The sequence below is a fragment of the Parasteatoda tepidariorum genome, chromosome X1 (assembly GCF_043381705.1).
Source record: "Parasteatoda tepidariorum isolate YZ-2023 chromosome X1, CAS_Ptep_4.0, whole genome shotgun sequence".
NCBI classification, from domain to species: domain Eukaryota; kingdom Metazoa; phylum Arthropoda; class Arachnida; order Araneae; family Theridiidae; genus Parasteatoda; species Parasteatoda tepidariorum.
In genome coordinates this window covers 14897745-14922456 of record NC_092214.1, presented here as the reverse complement: position 1 = coordinate 14922456, position 24712 = coordinate 14897745, and the positions used below count along the sequence as shown (strand labels likewise).

Sequence of the window (24712 nt, the reverse complement as noted above, 5' to 3'; positions counted from 1 at the left end):
CGCATTTGCAGAAATAATAACTTTTTCCCAACAAATTATGAAAACGCTCGATTTGAATGTGGTAAAAATTTCAAACATTATTGGCTAGTGATCAGGGTTTAAGCTGAGTCTAAAAANTTTTCGCATTTTGCGAAAAAAGCTACCGTAGCGGAAACCCTGCTAGTGATGAAGTATTTTTGTGGGAATTTTTAAAAAGTATTTAAAAGGCTGGCATCATCTTTTAATGTAAAAATAGCTATGTATTAATAGACGACATCGGAACATGTAATCGAACAGTCGCTGTTGAGGCAATAAACAAGGACATCCTCATCTGTGCACTGACAGAGGAATAGGACAAATTGCCCCAACAGCTGCTGAATACTTTTGTGCAAAGCATGCTACGACTTCTGGAAACTTGCATCGTTCTCCATGATGGTCTCACTCCTATTTACACCAGGTTTCCTATTAATGGTATTCAGCACAAAACGACTATTTTGTTCCTTGAACTCATTTTAAACCATCTTACTGTGGGCCAGAAGACTATGATCTTTGGCCAAAAGTAAAAAATTAATTTTTCAATTAAATATGTGTAGGCAGTTTTAATATATCGCAAATTAAGTATTCATAATCATTCCAAACATTATAATTTACTTTTTGAACCAACGAGAGTACAATTTAATGAAAAATATGTTAAAAAAATTGCTTTAAATGTAACTTTTAAATTTTTATTTCAGAAATATATATAGGAATTTCACCTTACTGTTACATTTTTATCAGAGTAATAAGTGTTAAATTATAGTACAATTTTTCACTTTGTTGGATTAGTTAATACTCTTGACAAACTTAGAGTTTATATCTTATCATTTGGCATTTTACAATGTTTGAATGACTTTCGGAAATTAGTTCCAAAAAGATCCACGAGGTAATTAGATAAACTTTTTTGTTGTTGTCTCCTTAGATGTTTCTTCTTTCGAAAAAACCTGCTCCATTTTGCCCGTATTGCTAAGGTGGACTAAATATACCGAAAAACAAAAATTATGTTTTTTTTTTCATGCTTTCGCGTTATTTTGTAATTAATTCGCGTTATTTTGTAATATTACTTCGGAAATATAATTTGTTTTTCATTTTTAATATAAAATTACGAACATTATTATATTTTCATTGCTATATTTAATTTTTAAACGCTATTGCTATATTAAATTGCTATATTTAATTTCACTTGTATATTATTTTTTTATTTTTGCTCGCCTTATTTCAGCCGCCATTTTTTTTTGGTGGATATTTTTAGTGTATTTCAAAATTTCAACTATGAATTTAATTTACCTGCACATAAAAACCCCTAAATACAAATTTTATCGAAATACTAATTTTGGCCACGAAACCTTGGATGCTGGCCCACTGTGCACCTGGGTTTCAGAGCACAATAAATTATCTTTTTTTTAATATCCTAACATTCTGGTATTCTTTTACTTAACTTAACATTTAATTACGCTTAATTTTATTATGCCCTATGCTGCAATTTGTGGTCCGTCTTTAGCAATTGTCCAGCAGTGTATTTATTGACCGTTTGCGGGGTAGAAATATTTAAACCTAAATTTCTGCCAAGAAGAGCCATTCGAACTCTTGTTTTTGTATACATGTCCAAAATGAAATGATATTTGTTTATATTTTTCAAAACTTTAAGTAATGTGTCAAAACTGCGTCGTTTAAGAGATTAAAATAAGAATATTAGAGATTTATAATATTGTAAAAAAATAAGTAGAGCATTTTGTATCCTTCCGCCACAGGAAGATTTCACAATAATATGCATAGAAAATTTTGAAATTAATTACGAAATTCTAACTTAACAAAATTCTATCAAACTTCTATCCCCTAAACGATGGTTTTGACGCAATATTTGAAATAAATATATTATACATACTTCATTTTAACACAATCCAAAAACAATAATTTTTTTCTTTTTTTTCTTTTTCTTTTTAGAAATACTTGAAAAATTAGAAGATGAACTACGGAATGAAGATGTTGTTAGCAGAAACGTACGCATTAGTTTGCACATATGCGGGACTGTAAAAGAAGTAAGTTGAATTTATATGTGATTTTTGAAAAGGTTATTAGGTTAAGTCAGAGACAACACAGACCCAAATCTATAGCTTAAAAATTTAAAAAAAAAAAGTCTTTTTGTCTTTTAAAATTTATTTTTTAAGTTGTTTTTTCAAATGCAAATTAAAGTTGGCATTTTTAAGCAGTCTGTTTTTAAAGCTACGAAGTAGAATTTTATGAAAATTTTGTACTGGCATGATAAAATGATAACAATTTCATCTGGCAAAATAAATAAATAGAAAGGTTGCAAAAGCTATTGCAAGATGGAGGGCTGTCATTTCCCAGCAGCTCTTTCTTACAAATCCCCTAGCTTGAGTTCTTATAGGGATACCTTTAAGACTTGATTTATTGTGATCCCATAACTTCTGTCTCATGCGTGATAGTATAAAGATACTACGTGAGTTACTTTCGATGATTAGACAGTAGAAAGCAATGGTGGACATCAAATTGAGCAGATTTGTTAACAGGAAATCTTTCAACTTTGAATATTACTGATTATTATTTGTGTATAATAAAAAATTACTATGAGTTATTAAATATAAATTTTTGGAATTTTAATTTTTTTTAATGCTAGATAAAATTCTTACCATTTAAATATGCCAATAACAAATTTTCATGAAATTCTGATGTAATTTTTGATAGACTTCAATTATACCAACTATATTGCTTTAAAAGTTTTTTTTTTTAGCAGGAGATATGAGGTTATTTCAGGAGAAATTTGGAATGGTTAACGAATTCTTCACTAATTATTTTTTCGTGTTTTTATTTTATCGGATTACTACTTTATCGTGTTATATTTCACTAATACTTAAAAACAAGACCCTATTTTCACAAAATAAGTAGATTTTTTACAATTTCGCAAAAACAGGACCCTATTTATCCAAATTTACAGAATAATGAAGAGATTTTTCACTATTTCACAGAAGTAAGACCCTTTGTACTCTAATGCTCAAAATTATGTGTAGATTTTTTTTACGATATTACAAAAACAAAAAGTCTGGAATATTTTCTGTATTAACAGGGGTCTGTCCAGACATTTTGTGAAAGGTCCGTTTTTGTAAAATTATGAAAAAATTACTCGTAATTTGTGAATATAAAATAAACGTTAAGTCATATTCTTTCAACCAGGGTCCGCTTTTGTGAATTTGTGCAAATAGGGTCCGTTATTTCAAAAAAACTTTTTTAAGGAGTTTTTAAACTGTAAAGACATACAAGATTATGCTCAACACTGTAAAATTATAATTAAAAAAATTAAATTTTAAAAAATAAACAACAATTGCTGCTTCTAAATTAGAGATGCAACATACAAATATTTGGTATTTAGCCTATACTGCTGAACGCAGAATATTAATTTCGGACGAATAATGGAAGAATCGTCTGCCGAAGACAAAACTTAATTCGTTTACATCCATCTTTCTTGTTTTCTGCCCTGGAAAGGGTTTATTCGATTAACAAAATAATAATGAAGATAAACAAATTTGTGAAGGGTCCGATTAAAAGAAAAATCATTTTGTGAAGGGTCCGATTTAAAGATAAATTATTTTGTGAAGGGTCCGTTTTTATGAAAAGATATTTTGTGAAGGGTCCGTTAACGGACCCAAATTTTTTCGAAGCAGACCCCTGATTAAGTTAAGGAAATAAACGTACGCTCGTATTTTTTTGACCCAACTAAAATATTAATGTAATTTCAGCTTGCATCTTTAATATTACACTTTCACATAATCTTTATCATTGAGTTATTAATTAATTTTAAATTGTAATTTCGTCAGCGCTTAATTTAATAGAATGTAATCTTTTTACATCGTCCTTATGTTTTGTTGTTTGAAACTCAGTTTTCATTTATTTATTTCATCTCTTTCGACTTAAATTGCTTTTGTACGGTTTGGTCACAACAAAGTAATGACGTTCTCAGATTGCCCTTCAGTAGCAACTAATTTGTAAGCAATTCTTGGTGATCGAATGTTGGTAGAACTACGAGATCATTAACCCATTTTCGGCCAAAACAATTTCAATCGAACACTGTGATCTATATTTTTCACTAATTTTATTTTTCAGCTATTTTTAAGGATTCTGAATACATCTGTAAAATATTAGTTAGTCAATTGGACTCCAGTTTAGACTTACTAGAAGTGGTTATTGACAAAATGTATAATTATTCCACTTGAGAGTGTTTTTATGATGGATTCTGTAAATGAAATAAAACAAATGTCATAAAATGTTCAACTAAATAATTTTTTAATTGATTTTGCCAAAAGTGTGTACTCACACCATTTAATTTCTTAAATAAAATATCATTTTTATGCGCTTTTCTTGTGTCAAAATGAATGTAATTTAAACATATTTCAATGAAAATAATGCTACATTTTATAATTATCTATGATTAGCTGAAAATAGGTTAAAAATATTTTATTCATATTAATTAGATTTTAATCCATAATCATTTTATTCATTCTATTTTTTTCACTTGTATTTCTATTTTTCTATCATTTTTCTATCATTAATTTTAAGAATATTTTTCTTTTAAAAACAGAAGTTTCAGAAATTCTTATTCAAAACTAAGCTTTAATTATTGAAAATCAAATGCAACAATTTTCACAAAACCATATATTTCTTATTAATGAAAACATTTTTTTGAAAAGTTATTTTATTCTTCTTAGCTGTTAGGCTAGGGGTGCGCAACATTTTTGAGGGAAGGGCCACATGCACAGCAGATTGTCTAATGAGGGGCCGCATTCCCAAATATTTAGACAATCATGTTCACTGCAATTGTAGGACGCTCTAGGCACTAAACTCTTTTTTGTCAGTTAACTTTGTAATATGTTTGCATAAAATTAAACGCCTTTAAATGTTTGAAATTAGAAACTGCAAAACTTAGTATAAAAAAAACAGAATCAGAATCAATTTATCAGAAGTTTTTTTAGATAAATTGAAGTAATTGAAAACTATGAAAAAATTAATATTTTTTTTGTCATATTACATAATACAAAAGTCCATTTAAACATGAATTTTAACATTAAAAAAAATTTTCATAGAATTAAATTTAAAAAAAATAAATGCAAGATAAATGCTTTGATTTAAAGAAAGTTTATAGGGTTAAAAATTCTTATAATTAAAACAAAACCGCTTCAGTTGAAAATAAGGTTCAACATTTAGTAGGGAATATACTTTAAAACATTTATTTTAAATTATAAGAGGCAGGGGCTGAGAGAGGAAAGGGAAATAAAGAAACAATGAAGAAACTATTTTCCTTTATAATAAAAAAACTATTAAGATACTTGTTTACAACTCTTTATGACGATTACTTTTTTAACATGACACTTAACAATTGTATAAAATTTACATTACTTTACAAAACTTATCTTGATTAAATATTTTTACAGTTAAAATTTAATGATATACAAATAATTTTCCAGCATATAATCATTACTGATATGAAATGGTCCACATAGGTAGAAAATGGTTTGGAATGGATCATGTGATAACTTTTTTGAGCCATTAAATGAAAATTTAATAGTTTTGTTTAAAGACTGCTCTGTCATTTTGTTCATGCCAAATTCATTCTGGAAAGCAGTCTTTCGACAGAAGCTGTTGTGTGTAGTATTAAACTTAACTTTATCAATTTTGGAATGAGTACCAGATCTTTCCAGATTTTTAAATCACATGAATACAAATAGCATAGCTGCCAACTCTACTGGATTTTGATAGTTTCTAAAGGTCTACTAGTGTAATAAAAATTCTCCTGGTTTTGTACATTTCAGAAAATTCCCTCAAATTAATTAAGTTTCCTGAAAAAATCCCTATTGAATTAGAATTTTTGCATAGATTATTGCTGGCTTGAATATTTAAATTAGTATTACTAATATGTAATGAAGCGAGCCTCATTTACAAAAATCAGTTTAAAACCTTTTTCATTTTTGTTCTAAAATGTTTATTTTTATTTCCTTCTTAAATTAATTTAAAAAATTCATGAATTAAATGCCCATTACTATTCAAAATTACGAGTAAACATAATGCACAATATTTCAAGCATATTTAATGCCAATCATGACTGGAAAATTCTGCAGTTTTTCTTTTTTGATGACTATAAAAATCCTTAATATTCCCTATGTGAAAATTTTTTAGTAACTTATGTAACAATTATGATGAAATTTATTTTCGTAAAATCTACTGGATTTTTTCCTATCTATGTTGACAGCTACGAAATAGCAATGTGTTACATTTAAATTGCTTGAATATGAATTGCTATGTGTGAGTTTTAAATTTCTTAATAAAAAGCGCGATGCGTGGTTTTCAAATCGCGTGTATACGAACCGACATGTGTGGTTTTGAAATTGCAAGAAGACTCACAACGTATATTTTTAAATCGCGTGAATATGAATCGCAACTTGTGGTTTCTAAATCGCGTGAATAAGAATAGCATGAATATGAATCGCGGTGTAGGATTTTTGAATTGCGAGAAAAGTTACAGTGTATGATTTTTTAAATGCCGGAACACTAATCGCGATATGTGATTTTAAATCTCGTGAATAATAGTCGCTATGGATGATTTTTAAATCTCATTAATGTTAATGCGATGTGCAATTTTTAGATCACGTAAATACGAATTACGATATGTGACATTTAAATTGCGAGAAGAATCAAAACGTATGATTTTTAAAATGCGTAAATACGAATCGCAATATGTGATTTTTAAATCATGAGACAGCAAAATGAATAGGTTGGGTATGTGTAGTAAAATTTGCACGTGTTCATGGAGCTAAATTAATAGGCATGTGTTTTGATTTATTTATTTTTTTTTTGCAAAAGGAAAACANAAAAAAAAAAAAAAAAAAAAAAAAAAAAAAAAAAAAAAAAAAAAAAAAAAAACAGTCGAAGAACCTTTTATATTTATGTTAAAATTGGCACAAATAGAGCAGCACGTAAAAAGTAATTATTTCAATGCGTGATTCAAAACTCGCGTGCTGTCAAATTATAGTATTAAAAATATCAGAATTTTTTTAAATCATGGGGAAAAGCCTAGTAATGACTAACAAAAAACTATCAAAATCCCTTTATATTTATTTACGATGAAATCGGTGTAAATAAAGTGCGTCAAACAGTGATGTATTTAAATGCGGGATTCAAAATTAAAGTGTCGTAATAGCGTATAAAAAAAGAGACTTTTAAAACATTGTAGAAATGTGTAGCAATAATTACCAAAATAACGATTGGAAAAAAAATTGATTTTTCAATAAAATCTGCACAAATAAATCACGTCAAGAAATGGTTATCTAAAACACGCGATTCGTAATAATATCGTGCTTAAATATCAAAATTTTAAAAACCACGAAAAAACCACACAATTACTGTCGAAAAAGGATCAAAAGTCATTAAGATTTGCTGTAAAGTTTGCGCAAATAAAGCGTTTCATAACTTTCAGAAATCGCGATTTCGGAAGCTACGTGAAAATGGATAGCAATAGCCACCGAAAAATCATTGGATTTCTGATAAATCCGCACCCACGAAGAGCATCAAAAGTGATAACTAAACTTCGAAATTTGTGTATCTTAATAATGACGTATTAAAGATATTGAGATTTTCAAAACTATGGATAAATCCGTGGCGTTAACCATTGAAAATAGCGATCAAAAAACTACGTTGATTGAGATTGGGTGCGTCAAAAACCTAAATTTCAAATTTCTGATTTTTTTTTCCAATTTTAAAAAATTAATTCAAAATTTTTTTTGGATTGCGTCCGCGGGCCGCACATCATAGGTTAGAGGGCCGCATGTGGCCCGCAGGTTGTGCACCCCTGTGTTAGGCAATTAAACTCAGTGGCGCGACAGCCCATAGAGAGCCAAGGCCTACTGTGCCCATCTCAGTTTTCTTGACCTTGGGCTCTGGGGTGCAGGAGCAGATGTTCCGGTCAGGTGGTCAGCCGAACGCGGAACCCTTAGTGTTTAGTTCCCAAACATGCTTGTACTCATTTATCGACCCACTGAAGGGATGAAAGGCTGAGTCAACCTTGCCCGGTCCGAGGATCGAACCAGGGACCTGTGGCACGACAGCGCGAAACGCTACCGCTCAGCTACCGGGCGTCATGTTAGGCAATTATTCTGATATTTATACTAATATTACTTACTTGTTACTAATATTACTTATTAAAGATATCGAATTCTGATGTGTAATTTTTTTTTAGGATCTGATTCCAATCTTGACTCATGGAAGAGACTTCAAAATTTTAGCCACGGCAACACGGTGAGTTTTTTTGTTTTAAACATGTTTCAATAATTTCCGATGTTTTCGAAATTTCTTAATTACAAAAGCTGTAACACGTGGAAATCAATTAGAATAAAATAACTTTTCAATTTAAATAGATTTTTTGTTAAATGGAAAGTTTCATATAGATTTTGACACTTTTTGAAGTAATAAGTGTTTCACTGTCGTATGCACAGTGCGCCAAAAAAAAAAAAAAAAGGGACCACTCTTAATAACTTTTGATCAAATGATCGGATCTTCACGTTTTAGAACTCAATCTTAATGGTTTGAGGGGGATACCTCAAACAGGCTAATTATGCAGACGTTATTTTAATTTACGAAATCAGACATAAAAACGTACTTTCTCTAAATAGACATACCTTTTTTTTCAACAGGTTAAGATTTCTGACCCCTAAAACATAGGGGGTAGCCGCAATCTGGGAAATATGGATTCCATAGTTAGGCCAGGAGAGCGATCCAAAGTTTGGACCCCTTAATGTCAACTTTACTTTTATTTTGTCATGCCTCAAGAACTTTTTAAGCGAATTGACACATTTTTGCTCACATTTATAGAATTCGTTTATCCAAAGATAATTTCTTGGAGAAAATAAATTCTGATAAATATTTATTATTTCATTAACTAATAGTCGAAAAATTTTTGAATTGTGAGGTATACAATCATCATATAACCTTTTACATCATTTTGAAGTAATTTTACATGAAAAAATACAAAATTTCAGCGAAATCGGTCGAAAAGGTCCTGAGAAATTGAATTTTAAAGAATTGTACCTTTAAAATTTCATTTCCCAGGAACTATTTAACTGATTTCGTTCTAAATTTGTATTTTGCTATGTGAAATTACATATTTTAAAATGATGTAAAGAATTGTGTGCATTACAATTCAAATTTTTTTCGAATATTATTAAGCAAAATTATAATAAATAATAAACATTTAATAAAGTATATTTATTGTATGGAATTATCTTTGCATAAACAAATTGTATAATTGTGTATTGTGTGCACAATTTTGCTTAAGAAGTTCCCGTAATGCACACTACCCTACAATAATGGATGAAACACTATCATTTTTTGAAATTTTTTGAATTTCTCAAGAAAGACTAAGATGATTATTTTTTAACTTCAGAGGTATTTAGTTCATGCGATTTTTCCTACTTAGCAATAAGGTTGAAAATTCTCAGAGGCTATAGGAACCTACACTAAATTACGAAAGAAAACAAGTATTTTCGAACACCCTATACTAGAAAATTAAGCAATAAACTTGCATCTCGTATCAATTACTTTGATTGTTATTTCAATAACTACTTAAAATTTCGTAAACTTAGCTTAAATATTTATGGAGATATGGACATTTTTATGTAAAACATTATTCGGACATTTTTTGTCTTACGTTTTAATAAAATTTTTATTTAAATAAATATTTTTATTTAAATAAATATTTATTAGTAAATATTAAAATTAAGTTTGTAATAATTAAAATTGTATTCGATGTATATACTTATTCGATATATTCGAAGTCAAACGAATTTTTTTAAGAAATTTAAAATTAATTACAAAATTATCCTTTTAAAATGTGATTTTTTTTTTTTTTAAACTGCTCAAGATATAAATATTTAAAGTAGTTCTTTTGTGCTGCGCTGAAAAAATTTAAAAAAAAAAATTCATATTTTTGTAGTGAATCGTTTTCAGCAACTAACAAAAAAAATTTTGATTTTCAATATTTTAAAAATTTAAAAAGTTTCAAGCAATTTTTTAGGTAATTTTTATACTTTTCAAAAAGAGAGCTCAAAATGATAGTTATCCACAAATTTAATTTTGTATTATGAAACAAGATTTTATTAAAAATGAAGCCGGCAATAACAGCTAGTACGAAAGTGGATTTGCATAAAATCTGTCTTAATATTTATGCTAATCCAGCGTTCACGCGTCATCTATATTAAAGATAAATACGATATGTGAAATAGTCATGTCGTTAGTTCTGTTTCAAGTAGTGACAATGTGTCGCAGCGACGGGAACTTTGAAAGGGGTCATATTAGTAGCAAATCTAGTTGCGAAATAGCGACTGATTTATCTTATCCACGGGCAACTATTGGTAAAATCGTGAAAAGTGGAAAACTACAGGAGTTGGGATACGAACTACACACGTTTGCCGTCACTTAATGAATTGGCTCGGCATATCCTGAAGCGGGAAGTTCGTAAGAAACGCATGAAACCACTCCATATTATCAACAGTAAATTTCAACAGGCAACAGGCATTGCTGTGTACCACAATACTTTGTGGAAAGAACTGCACGTTCTCAATATCCGTGGAAGCGTTGCCGCACACAAACCCAATATCACTTTGTCCAACAAAGCCGCCAGACAACATCGCCACTGTAGATCACTGGGAAATATTTTTATGAAGCAATGAGTCTCGTTGCACGCTTTTTCAGTTGGATGGGCGAGTTTGGATATGGCGAATGCCAGGGGAACGTCTTTTATCTGAGTTTATAATTCCTAATGTCAAGTTCGGTGGTGTACTTGTTTGGGGATGTTGTTTCTGGTAAGTTAAACCTCACGACCTAGAGTGTTATTCTGGCAATCAGGCTCTACCTGCGCTCTGGCAATTTTAAGGAAATAACGTGAGTTACTTCCAGCACGCACCGCTCCGTATCATGTCGCAGCCTCTCTCTAGGAGTGGCAGGGGTCTGTCCAGACATTTTGTGAAAGGTCCGTTTTTGTAAAATTGTGAAAAAAAATTGCTCGTAATTTGTGAATATAAAATAAACGTTAAGTCACATTCTTTCAACCAGGGTCCTGCTTTTGTGAATTTGTGCAAATAGGGTCTGTTATTGCAAAAAAAAACTTTTTCAAGGAGTTCCCAACATTGTAAAATTAAAATTTAAAAAATAAACAGCAATTGCTGCTACTAAATTAGTGATGCAACATACAAATATTTGGTATTTTGCCTATACTGCTCAATGCAGAATATTCATTTCGGACGAATAAAGGAAGAAGCGTCTGCCGAAGACAAAATTTATTTCGTTTACATCTGACGTTCTCTCCCCCTCTCCTGGGAAGGGTTTATTCGATTAACAAAACAATAATGAAGAAAAACGAATTTGTGAAGGGCCTGAGTAAAAGATAAATTATTTTGTGAAATGTCCGTTTTTATGNTATGAAAAGCTATTTTGTGAAGGGTCCGTTAACGGACCCAAATTTCTTCTAAACAGATCCCTGAGTGGTATCATGATACGGACGTAAAACGTCTTTCCTGGCTTGCTCAGCGTCCGGACCTAAACTCTATAGATTATTTGTGGGACGTATTAGAGCGACGTTTACGGGCCAAAGAATCACGTGCAAAATTTACAACCGAGCTGGTCACTAAAGGAGTAGCGTCGGGGGGAGGGGGGGGGCGAGGAACAATTCAACGAACGGCAAACATTCAACGATATCGTAAAATACTGATCCCCTCAAATTTTGATGAAATCGTTTCGAATCAAGGGCACCGACATAAAATAAAATCGATTACATTTCATAATATTATTGAGTTTAATTTTTTAAATAAGAATTTATTAAACAAAGTTTTTAAAATTTTTCTTTCTCTGGTAATACTTATTTTTATTAAAAAAAAAAGTTTATAGTTACATAATTGAAACGCACACATTTAGTGCCTTGTGTTGCAGTATTTGAGAATTTTTTGAATAATTTGATTCTTATGCTCATTAATATCAGTTGTCATGATCACTTTGAGTAAATATTGTCTATATTTATTTCTAAATAAATACTTTCGTTTTAAGATGCCTTTCTTCTTGATTTAGAATATTTTTTATTTGAATTGTTTGACTTAATGTCATTTACTTTAATTCATTCGTCACTCCCAGCAATTTTTATAACATCCTTGTAAATGTTATAAAAATTGCTATCTTTGAAAATTAAGCTTTCTCATATTTTTTGTTATCCTCAAAAAATGATAATATAGCCTTCATTTCGAAACTATAAGAGTCCATAGTTTCCATACTGCGTTTCAAATCTATCTTCAAATCACGTTTTAGCTATAATTTTATTTCACTTACTTTCTATTTTTAATGCAACGAAATATGACATCGTCTTAAAAAGGGTTCAATTATTTTTCAGAAAAATATGTTCTTTTCTATTTTAATGAAGCAATTATGCGTTTTTGCTAGGATATTGAAAGTTTGCGAAATACTCTCTGGGTGGTAAATTTAGTAAATGCGAAAATACAATTTTATTCAATTTGGTTTCAGTGTAAAATGACACATATTGACTACAGTTTCATTTAAGTTATAAGACATTTTTAGTAGTTATTTTTTTAACGATCTTTGCAGTAAGAAATAGTTTTGTTCTCATTAAATATACATTTAGATTTTCATTTGATTTTGTAATGCTCTTATTTCTTTCGAGTGAGTATGATAAATGTAATAATATAATGGCTATATTACCTTCATTAAATAAATTAGGATGTGATGAATATTTGCTTAATTATCATATTTTCAGATTCATTATTTAATTCATAATAAAATTTCAATAAAAAATAGAATTTTTCTAACTTTATTTTGTTTTTGAAGGGTTTTTTTCTTATAAATTTATCAATTTAAAATAAAAATGTCACGGAAATTAAGAGGTGACCTATTAATAATAGCTTTTTTTAAAAAATATAGAAGATTTTAAAAATGAATTCTTTTGCCCCCCCCTCGAATTTTTTCGTCACGCAACGCCTATGCTGGTCACATTCTTACAGCAAAAATGGAAGCAAATATCTACAGCTGTATATCAAATCTTATTACAAGTATGTCAAGAAGGATTAATTGTGTCACTGCAGCGCATGGAGGGCCAACTCCTACAAAAGTATGGAAAAAAAAGAAATTTTAATTTTTCCGCCCATGTGCAGTATGAAAGAACTACTTTAAATGCTCATATCTTGTGCAATTTTTAACATTTTTTTTCATGTTTTAAAACAGTAATTTTGTAACAAAAAAAATTGGTTTTCTATTTAAAAAAAAATCTTAATATCTCCATAAATATTTAAGCTAGGTTTACGAAATTTTACTCAGTTATTGCATCTAACAACCAAAGTAATTGATACAATTATAAACTATTTGCTGAAATTTCTGGAATAGGGTTTTTAAAAATACTTCTTTACTTCCGTAATTTATTGTCGATTCTTCAAACCTTTGAAAGCTTTAATCCTTCTTGATAAGTATGAAAAATTGCATGATCCAAACTACTTTAAAGTTTCAAAACAATCCTGTTAGTATTTCGGGAGAAATTTAAAAATTTTTTTGATTGATCAGATTTACTAACAAAATGAATAAGAAAAGATTTTCGTAATAAAGCTTTCATCATGCTCCTTTGCCTCGCTATAGGTTTCGTGTACTCGTTCCTTACTATTGAGGCACTGTGTGTAACTTATCTGAGATTTTGGTCTTTTTATTTATTTTTATTTTTTTAGCCTTTTGTACTACTCAGATATGTCTGATAGACAAGGCTTTATCCGACAACGCCATTTAACAAAAGAGAAAACACATATTTTAACAATTTTAAATAATAGTTTAAAGAGGTGTTAACNCAACAAAATCAATTATTTTTATTTTTTGAAATGCCGGATGCTATTTTGGCAAATTATGAAATAATCGTCCTGATGAGGTTATTATGTAAATGATGTGCATGTTACTGTGAATGACCGAAATCGGTGGTTTATGACTTTCACCGTTAATGCTGACAATCAAATCAGTCGCTTTGGTGAATGTCCGAAATATTTACTACATCCGATTCGATATTAATTTATTCGTGGATATAATTACATTTATTCGATATTTTAATACTTACTGACGATAGATTAGAAGAAACATCAGTGTTTGGAGTATCGGGCAAATATATACCGGGCAATGGCACTTGACTTTAAAAAAACATCAGTGTAGGGTATACCGGGCAGTGGCACTTGACGCAGTGGCACTTAACCTTAAAAAACATCAGTGTAGGGTATACCGGGCAGTGGCACTTGACCTTAAAAAAACATCAGTGTAGGGTATACCGAGCAATGGCACTTAACCAGACCTAGTATCATTTGCTATAGCTTAAATATTTAAATAAAATTAAACAAAGCGTTTGAATCAATTTTAAACTGATAACGAAATTATTGCTTTAAAATTAAAAAAATTATAAAGAAAACTGCGCCATATAAGAGTAATTGAAGTAGTTGCTTTATACAGCGCATGTGCAGAAAAAAATTTACGAAAAATTTATCCACGTGCATCTAAAAGTGGATGAATATCCCAAGACACCGTCTGACAGACAAGGTCTCAGCTTTATCCGACAACGCCATTTAACAAAAGAGAAAACACATATTTTAACAATTTTAAATAATAGTTTAAAGAGGTGTTAACAGATGTTTAACTTTCCTAAACTAAATCATCAACCAGTTATAAACCATAGTTAAATCAGTGGAGCAAAACTTAAATCTTTTGTAATTTATTTTTTCAACACATTGGTGTTGACAAGCAAATCGCTTAGTACTTACACTGTCTTTCTTGTATCTCCAAATTACATAGTGACTGTCTACATATACTAGAGTTATGTAGCTTCTAATAAATAGCAGCAGCAATTCAGACAAATGTACGCTAAATATTTCATTAAATTCATGAAGTTCCTACGAATATTATAAACACTGCTTTGATGCCATTCATTTGTGAAGACTTAATCCATTCTTTTTTATTTACATATATATTTCAGCCTTTACTTATTCTCGAATGTTCATTGTATGGTCTCAAATATATTTTTTATATATAATGATCACATAATATATCAAATATATTTTGGGATCTTATATATATTTTTTTAAAACCTTTTGAAATAATTCACTTTGTTATTAACCTTTTTAAATGTTACCGTTTCAATTCTTATAAGCAACTTTTTTTTAAAATTCGCTGTTTAAATTTTACTGTTCCTTTGGCTATTTTTTTCAATTTTATTTATTTATTTATTTTTAATTTTATAACCGTTGTTGAACAGCCGACCCAAATTTTTGGGTTTACGCCTACTAATGTTCAACTCCGTAGCCTTGTAATTTTGAACCCAATCCAGAAGACATAGGAACTCCTGGATTGGGAGAAATTTGCTTTTGTGGAGGACTTTTTTGATGGAATTAACCCACATTTGCGTTACACGGAGAGAAAAACCACAGAAACCTCCCATGGTTAGCCTGACGACAAGGACATTCTAACCCATGATCCAACTCACACTGAGATTATTTTACGTCAGCACTGTGGTCGGTGCAAGCCGGATGCGGAATTCGTATCGAGCGGCCATCCCTGTGATTCGAACTCGGTTCATCTCATTGGAAGGCGAACTCTCTATCCCCTGAGCCACCGCGGCTCTCCTATGGCTATTAACTTTTTTTTATTTATCTGTTTAAATTTTAACTTTTTGCTTGTCTTCATTTTGACTCGCTGTTTATTTTTTATCGCCAAACTTAATATTACCTGTAAAAAAATCGCTGTTAAAATTTTACTCTTTATTTGCCATTAGCTTTTTTTTTTAATGCACTATTTCATTTTTACAATTCCAGTCATGAATCATTTATTCACGACAGAATTAGCAAGTAAATATGTTTATTAATATTATTATTATTTCTTTTTGCGTTTATACTTTTTTAAATGAGTATAGGAAATCTATTATTATGTAGAGTGTTTACTTCTACTGCATTGTTTTAGGTATTGAAAGACCTATATTTCATATGGTGACGTATTTCTGTTATTATTTTGATGAAGTAACAAAAAATGCTTTAAATAAGTTAAATAACCTTGTCAACAATAGTATCATAAATCTTATTCTTTATATACATAATTGATGTGCAAATATTAATGCAAAAATTGTACTCAGAATCTTTTCATAAAACAAGCAGTATGACGTTTGTTTGAACAGATGAAGGAAAAACTTACTAGAATATCTCAGATTTCATTTAATATCATTGTTTCCTAAGAAACTCAAAATATTTGTTATAAAAATATTTGATAAAAGCCTTTTGCGGAACTTATTTTTTCTTGTTTGTTTACTTTCGTTGGTAATATATTAAAATTACGTAATGTTTGTACTGCTATATTTTACTTAGTGTAGTTTAACTATGCCACTAAACATCTATGTGGATTCACAAAATAAATTCTTATACGACGCCATCATACGGTCTTACTAAGGCCAATTTTCAATTTCAGATGTCTGCGAATTCAAAAACATTTATTTTAGAAGTTACTTGTTATTAAACTTGGGTTAACAGCTACACTTAATGCTTACATGCATAAAAAATATCGAAATATATATGTTAAAGAAAAAACAAACATGCTGAGAGATACCCTGCAACATGGAGTAACTTACACCTGCTCAATATTTAGCTTATATTAGTTGGTGAGAATAAATCTACGTAAACTGCTAAAAACATACATTAGTAAAAATGAAACTGTTTTTTTTTTCTTCCTTTCCTTTTCTTTTCAGGAAGTTAAAATATTAAATGAAAATAAAAACCTGACATGTCATAATATTTATTTTTCCTATTTATGTGATTAGAATAGTTTAAAAAACATATCTACGTTGTTTCCTTCATTCGGCATTTAAGAAATTAAAGAAATTAGGCGTTAAGTTTTTTAAAAAAAATTTTAGAGTAAAAAATTAACTAGGTCAAAAAAAAAGTGCATGAAATATAAACATATATTTAGCCAATTAAAAAAATATTTAAAAATTCTACTAAATCAAGTTACAATATAATGAAGTCAAAACAATTTTTTTTAAGATTTCCATAAAAATCAAGAACTTATGGAGTGTGCCCTCTAGACCCCATACTCCTAGTGTGTACCTGGGGGGTAACAGAAGTTTTAGGGAAAAAGTTGGGTAGACTTCGTTACTCCGCACAGAAAACAATAAGTTATAAAGTATATTTAAAAAAAATTAAAATGTAAATTTAATCAGTGGAGAAAACCAGTTTTAAAAGGACAGTTTGAGATTATTTTTAAAAATGTTTAAAAAGAGTACAACTCAAAATTATTTTGAGTTTGGTGATTAAAATTTTCCATATAATAATGATAAATATTAGTAAAGGCTTATAAACTTAGTTTTAAAAAACACACATTATTGATTTATCTGATCGAAACCTTCACTTAAACAAGAAATGAAATGTAATAATCAAACAGTGTTAATGAAATCCAAAATTCTCAAAAACCTATTGAAATTTGTGTAAAATTGAAACATAAATAGTTTATTGTAGTATGTTTTATAGTATGTTTTAAGCTGGATTTAAATACACAAATTCAATTCTTCATTTCGATTTTTCGATCTAATTTAATAAAATATTTATAAGAAAAAATGGGTTAAAAATGATTTATCTGTTCAAAATCAAACTTGTTTTTGTAGAAAAACCAGTAGTTTTATTATTTTAATTATTGGAATGTTGATATAAAATAAACCTCGATTGATTTTAGCCAATATCTAAAACACATTAATGTTCCCGCATCTTTAATGCATTACATATATAGCATAGTAACTCCTGTATCATACTGTGGGTTGTTTTGAAAGAAATTTTATTTTTTTTTGCATAAAAATAAAAGATAATTTTCTTATAAATATTTTTTTGAATTAGATATTGTCCATTCTGGACCTTATGCCATTTTACTGGCAGTAAGATGATTCCACGTGTATACAATTTTTGTTCTTTACTAGCAAAAAACTTTGATCCACGTGATTTTTGACCTCCTTATTTGATGTAAAGGTATTACCGTCAAAAATATTTTGTGAAGACCGGAACATTGTTTTAGACAAACTCTCGTTTCCAGTGATGATGTGCTTCAAAAATGGATCATTTTCTTGACGAGAACGTAAATCGAGCTTTGAAATTAAAGCTTTTCAAATGACTACGAAGGATCGAATTCGATAAATTTAATGTCTCGGCGATCTCCCAAGTTGTTATTTGCCGGTTTGCATCAATTATTTCCTTTATCGTATCTTCATCAGCTTAAACTGCCGTGGTTCATCTTTATGCTTCTTAATCAAAATTTTGCAAAGAACTTTTGGTAAGTACTGGCGTACTGCCACATCTTTGTCTTACGCATCGGATAATTTTTTTCTTGCTTAAACAGCATTTTTACCTTTTCCTTAGTAAAAATGTAAAATATGCTGAAAATTAAGCTTATCATTTTCTATATTTGAGAGGGCACTAACCAAAAACGACTGCGTAAAATCAATCGAACTACAAAAGCAAGCCTTATTATATCAGTTGTCAAAATATATAATGATTATGAAGTGTGAAGTTAGTTGTGAAAAAATATAATTAAGTCTTCTGTTGGGGAAAAAAACGAAATTACTTTTCGAACAACCTAATATTTTAAAATGTTGTAGCGGACTATTATTGTAGTCTTTACCAAACCTACCTCTCCATTTTTAAAAGAGTTTAATCAAATGTTTTCAAAACTACCAGTAAATTGATTGGTGATATTCTACTCTAGTTCCGTTAGTTCTTCGACTTGAAATTTTTTTTTTTTTACCATTTTAAGAAGAGATCAAAATATATTTTAAGCGTGATTGTCCCAACATTTTCGTTAATGCTTTAAAAGAAAGTTATTACTTCACATTTTTGCCTTATTTTCATTTATTATTTTTTATGCTTCATTATAATTATTCGAGAATAAATTTGTATACGCAGATTTTAACTTTTAACGGTCCAGAGATATTTTAAGTTCATTCCGTCCCGGTCCAAGCTATTTTGCATTTAAATATTAACAGAGTTATTTTTATATCAAGTAGAGAAAGGAAAATATATATTTTAATGAATATATATGTATATTCTGATAATTATTTATATATTTAATTCAATAATAAATATGGCAACAGTAGGAGCGATAAAATGATTCCAGTTACACGTTTCATTGAAAACAGTAAATAAAAGTACTTATCAGAGCATTGGTTCGTTAAAAAGGTTAATACGTACTCTCTTTTTTCTAAAAACATTTTTAATTTTTTACATCGAAAAGACATCTCTGCAAATACTTCCCCTTAGGTGCTATTATAAAAATTTTCCTATTTAGCTTTATTAATACACAGGGATAAGAAATCAGCTAAATACGTTTTTTATATTATCTGACTATGAATATTAAGTGCAAATGAAACTAATTAAATATTGTATGTCTCAGCTAAAAGCATTTTTAATAAATTATCTGACAGATATTAAGTGCGAATAAAACTAAATAGGTATTGTACGCCATTGATATAAAAATACATTTTTAGTAAATTTTAAAGAAATGGATATTAAGTACAAATGAGCTGTATAATGTTGTAGTGATTGATTAATCTTTTCAAGTTTTGCCCAACCTCTACATGTTTTTTTCTCAGGATATAAAAATGCTATATTTTTGTTATACAATAATATTAATTTAGGTTAATCATTTATTTCATTCCCCCTTTCTAAGTGATACTTTCATTTCAAGCACAATCAAAATGTTTTTTTGTGCATCACAAAGACGTAAAACTGGAATTTTAAATTTGACCTTCAACTCAATCGAATAAAATAAAACAAGAATGATAATTGAGATTTACGAGAAAAAACAAGACTTTGTTAGCAAATCTCGACCTGTTTATCCGTTGTTCTATCTTGATTGCGCATGCTTCTTAAAACATTTCTTCTTTTGTATTTTACCACGTGTTTCGAATTCACGTGTTACCTTCCGCAACGGCGGCTATTGAACGTATTTAATCGAGGAAAAATGTCACCATCACTCGATAGAACGTTAACGCTTATATTGAAAAAAAAAAATTATTGATGGCCAAGTGAAATAGGAGAAATTTGTCATTGATTTATCGAAGTATACTTTTCTAAATATTCAACATTATTCAATAAACATATCTTGAGTCTTACTTTTTTTAATTTTCTTATTATTTTTTATTATTTTTATATTTTATTATATCTTTTTTATGAGATAGTTGAAAACCATTAGTATTTGTTGAAAATTTTTTAAAAAAAAATGATTGTTAATGATTGGCGAGTCTAAACTTAAATATGTTAATTAATTACTGTAAACAATATTTGAAGTTATGAAATCAAATACAAAACCGTACTTTCTCCGCTTCGCGACGGATTTGGATTTTCACTACATATGGTAGAGGGAGGAAGCCACAATCTGGTAAAATATGATAAAAAAAAAAAGAAATTAGGAAAACGGTTGAAAGATTGGGACTACTAATATAAATTTCATATCTTCTTTATTTTGTAATATTTCTGGAAATAATCAGACGAATCAAAATGTTTTTAAGCCCAATTATGAAACTTGTTTATCCAAAGATTTCATATTAAATATAATTTTTTAAGATTTTTTTTTATTTAATTTAATTATGGTTTTGCTTGTTAGATATATAAATTTTTTCATCATTTTAATTGATGGAAAAGATAAAATTAATTAAATGAGAAAATTTGAAGTCTATCATTCGAATAGTAGCTGATAAATTGTTGTGAAACAGGCAAAAAATAGTTTTCAACATTCTCCGTAAACTATTGGGACCATATTTGGAGGGTCAAATATCGGCCGAGAAAAAGATACATATAAAGTACTCAAAATATCGTCTACCCTAATTATTTAGCTTAGTTCAGGCTATGCCACCGAATCTTCAAGATCCACATCTATTAATATCCATCCGATCGTTAGATCAAAAGCGTTGCGTTTTTTTATTTTACCCTCTGTAAATCGACACAGTATAAAAAGGAACAATACTATTTGTGCAGTACAGTATTTTACTATACTGTATATATTTAACGAACTTTTTATCTTATCTGTTTATTTATTTCTTTTGGTTAATTTTTGCGTGTCAACTTAACCTCACATGAAATATTCCATCGAACCTTGTGTTTCTCACAACAGAATATACGATTTCCTTATACAAAATCCACTTTTTTTTCTTCTTCAAATCTTCATGATTTTTACCTATAAATATGTTATGTTTTATTATTAATGATATGGGATGAATGGTTTAATGATTAAAAAGTAAAAATATATTATGACTTAGCTGGCCGTTTAAGGAAGTTTAAGAAGAAGAAAAAAGCAGTGAAATTCTTAAAATATTTCTTTAAACCATTTATTTTATAATTCTTTCAAGGGATATTCGGAATTATTGGAAGTCCTCAAGAGAAACTGCCCGGTTTTTGAAATTGGGAATGAATTTTTTTTTTTCAAAAAAATAAAAAAAATAATAATAATAATAAAAGAAAGAAAGAAAACTTTGTTTGCTCGGAGGTATCCTTGAGTTTTACATTTCGAGTTTTCTCTTTTCTGTTTTTATTTATTTATTTATGTTTTATTTTTATAATATTTTGTGCTTTACTTTTCGGTTGTTGTCCAAACTAAGCAACCATTTTGATGCAATTACCGATACGGAATTCTCCCTATTCTTATTTAAGCTAAAACCAAAAATTTCGGGTAAAAGGGTTGAATAATTCCCGAGATTAAGCAACTTAAAGAAATTTTAAAAATAAGTGGTTGCTATAAAAAATCTTAAAGTTGTCACAGTTCGGAAATAAGGAAAATTATAAACATTAAATTTTGATTTAATTTTGTAAAAAGTCTCGCTGCATTTTTGGCTTCATGTTCTACTACGCAAAGTGTTTGTTACCTTATCCATCAAAGTTTATACCAATATTTCTGAGTTTAAGGGACATTTTGTGTCACAATATCGATCGATTTCGAAACATCGATCTATGTAAAAACGTCGGACTTTTACTCATATTGTACGACATCGCAAAAATGATATCCATCGATGATACAATAATGACGTAAAACACAAAGTTCGTAAATAACATATTCCACAGCCTTTATAGTTTGTCTAAAGTAAGAACTCCCCTAGCGGTGGTGACTATGGTAACGTGTTGGTGACTATGGTAACGAGATATAACTATTTCAAGTAGAGGTGTGGGGTCACTGTTTAGGACAAGTTTTGGCTCGGGTCGACAAGAATAAGGTAATCTTTTTTTTTTTCAGTCTACTGTGTTAGACCTAGAGTGAAAAGAAGCTGCCCTCCTTGAAATGCGCAATTTTTGTTTCCATAGCAGTGGACGACCTCAGATTTTGTGGCGGAGCGGGGAGTTCTTACCGTAGGCAAATTATACAGATGCTGTAAAGTTCCAATGGATGCTTTCATAACGTTGTTCGTAAAATAAATATTAATAAGCATTTACAAATACGAAAGAACACCAATAGATACTTTTGCAACGTTATTCGTAGCAAAAATTTCTTTGGAGATGTTGTATATTGTATAGGGATAATCTTTTAATACTGTGCAGATTTCCAAAAATTGATTCTGCTGCTTTATAATTTAAATGCAAATTTAACTCAATGAATATAGGTTTTGTACTCCAAAGTAAACAGAATTTATTGCAAATATGTATACGTTTTGTAATTAAATTACAAATGTATTTTAATTTGGAGTAAAACACCTGCATTGAATAAATTAAAGCTGCAAATGCTTTAAAACTGCAATACGAAAACTGATATGCTTTAAAATTGCAATGCTTTTGAACACAGTTGAATGAAAAATGTGAAATATTGTTATCTATCTCTATATGATTTGTTTTTCTTACTAATTTGAAAAAGCTAAGTCAGATTTTCTGAAAGAACATTTTATCTATCTAAACAATTTTAAAACAATAAAAAATTTCACTTAAGAACTGAAACTATTACTATTTCTCATAAAGAATAATTTTTTATTTCAATTTTTTTATTTTTTTATTGCAAGATATGAAAAAAAATTTTAACTCAGATTTAACTGGAAAGTTATCTTAATATTTGTAAAATTTCAAATTGCTCATTAACAATTTAATAAATCTTAAGTTTAAAAATTTCTGGGTTTACTTTGAGACAAACTTATTTTACATAAATTCCATAGATTCAAGCTGAAGAAAAAAAAAAAAGAAAAAACACTGGAGTACAGTATTTCAAAAAGTAAATTTTTTAAATGTATTTTTTGTTTTCATTTGTGATTTAAAAAACACTGACGTCAATTTTAAAAGAAAACATTTATTATTTTCAAGTGTTACATCTAGACCATAACTACCATCAAGAAAATACTTTTTTCACATTTCCAAAAATTATTTTACTAAACATTTTAGACAATTTTTATAATTTTACAAAATTAACAGAAAATATTTCCTTCCTTATACATTAACTAGACCATCAGGATTCTTCAAAAACTGTGAAAGTAAAAAAAACAACTCATAGATAAATATATGAATACATTATAATATAGATGAATTCCTTAATAATATAGTATCAGCATTCATATCTCTAGTTGAATTCTCAACAAAAGAAAACAATCATAATTATTTGATTTAAATTAGATTTTTTTTAAAAGATGCCTTAAAAACTAAGTTTAAAAGGTTAATAAATAGTAGGATCGTATAACTAAAAAGTTATATTGAAATCATAATAATACATTTGAAGCTATATTGCTGCATTAAAAATTATTGAAAATTTTTGATGCAGCATTTATTTATTTATTTTTTTTTTAAAGAAAGAAACCACAAAATTAATTTCACAGATGTAAAAAAAAAAAATTTTAAACATAAATTTAATAATACAAATATTACTTTTGTAATGTTAAAATTTTTTGAAGAATGAGTTTTTAAATCAGGAATTTATAGGAGTTTTAGTGTACTATGTTTTTTGTGAAAAAATGATATTCAATGTTAGTTTTAAAACAAGTCATCAAATGTATTTAAGTCAGTAATTCGTGTATGAAGAAATATTACCAAAGGAAAACAAAATCAGATGAAAAAAATTGCAATTTTAAATTTATATTTATAAATTATACACTACATTTTTTTAAACTTAAATTAGTGATTTGATTGATCTTGCTAATTAATTTAGTCAGACATTTATGGTATGTTATTAATAAATACATGTCTGCAGTTTATGTAATCTATAAAGGAAATAGCACAAAGATAATAAAATAATTGTAATTCTGTTTTCCACAAAGTATGATATTTAATAATTGCATAATTATATAAATTTACATTTAAACGTTTATAAATGCTCGTAGAAAAAGCTAAAATTTCTCAGCAATTTTAAATCTGATTATTTTATTTGCTTAATATAAAACATAACGTATCCTTATATATCACTTTATTATATAAATTGTTACCTATATATTTTAGAGTTCTTGTGAGTTTGAGTTTACCTGCTGAATGTCTTTTACAATTTGAAGAAGCTGCTTTATCACCTAAGCATTTGAATATTTACACACAGTTAGCTGTATCAACTTTAGCTATTAAAAAAGCTTTTTTAAATGCATCAGCTACATCACCCATTGTCTCAATGCTCAGAGAAACAGTTATGAAATCAGTAAGTAACTGTATGT

The 24712-nt window shown here is 28.7% G+C and overlaps 1 protein-coding gene across 2 annotated transcripts in view; it reads left to right on the top strand.

Annotated features, from left to right (window-relative positions):
• The window catches only part of LOC107440384 (timeless), a 110745-nt gene that overhangs the window by 11195 nt on the left and 74838 nt on the right, over positions 1-24712 (top strand). For both annotated transcript variants that reach the window (XM_071187525.1, XM_071187526.1), the window contains exons 3-5: positions 1960-2054; positions 8258-8316; positions 24510-24696. In XM_071187525.1, the coding sequence (XP_071043626.1) occupies positions 1960-2054; positions 8258-8316; positions 24510-24696 (341 nt within the window). The remainder of the gene's footprint in view (positions 1-1959; positions 2055-8257; positions 8317-24509; positions 24697-24712) is intronic.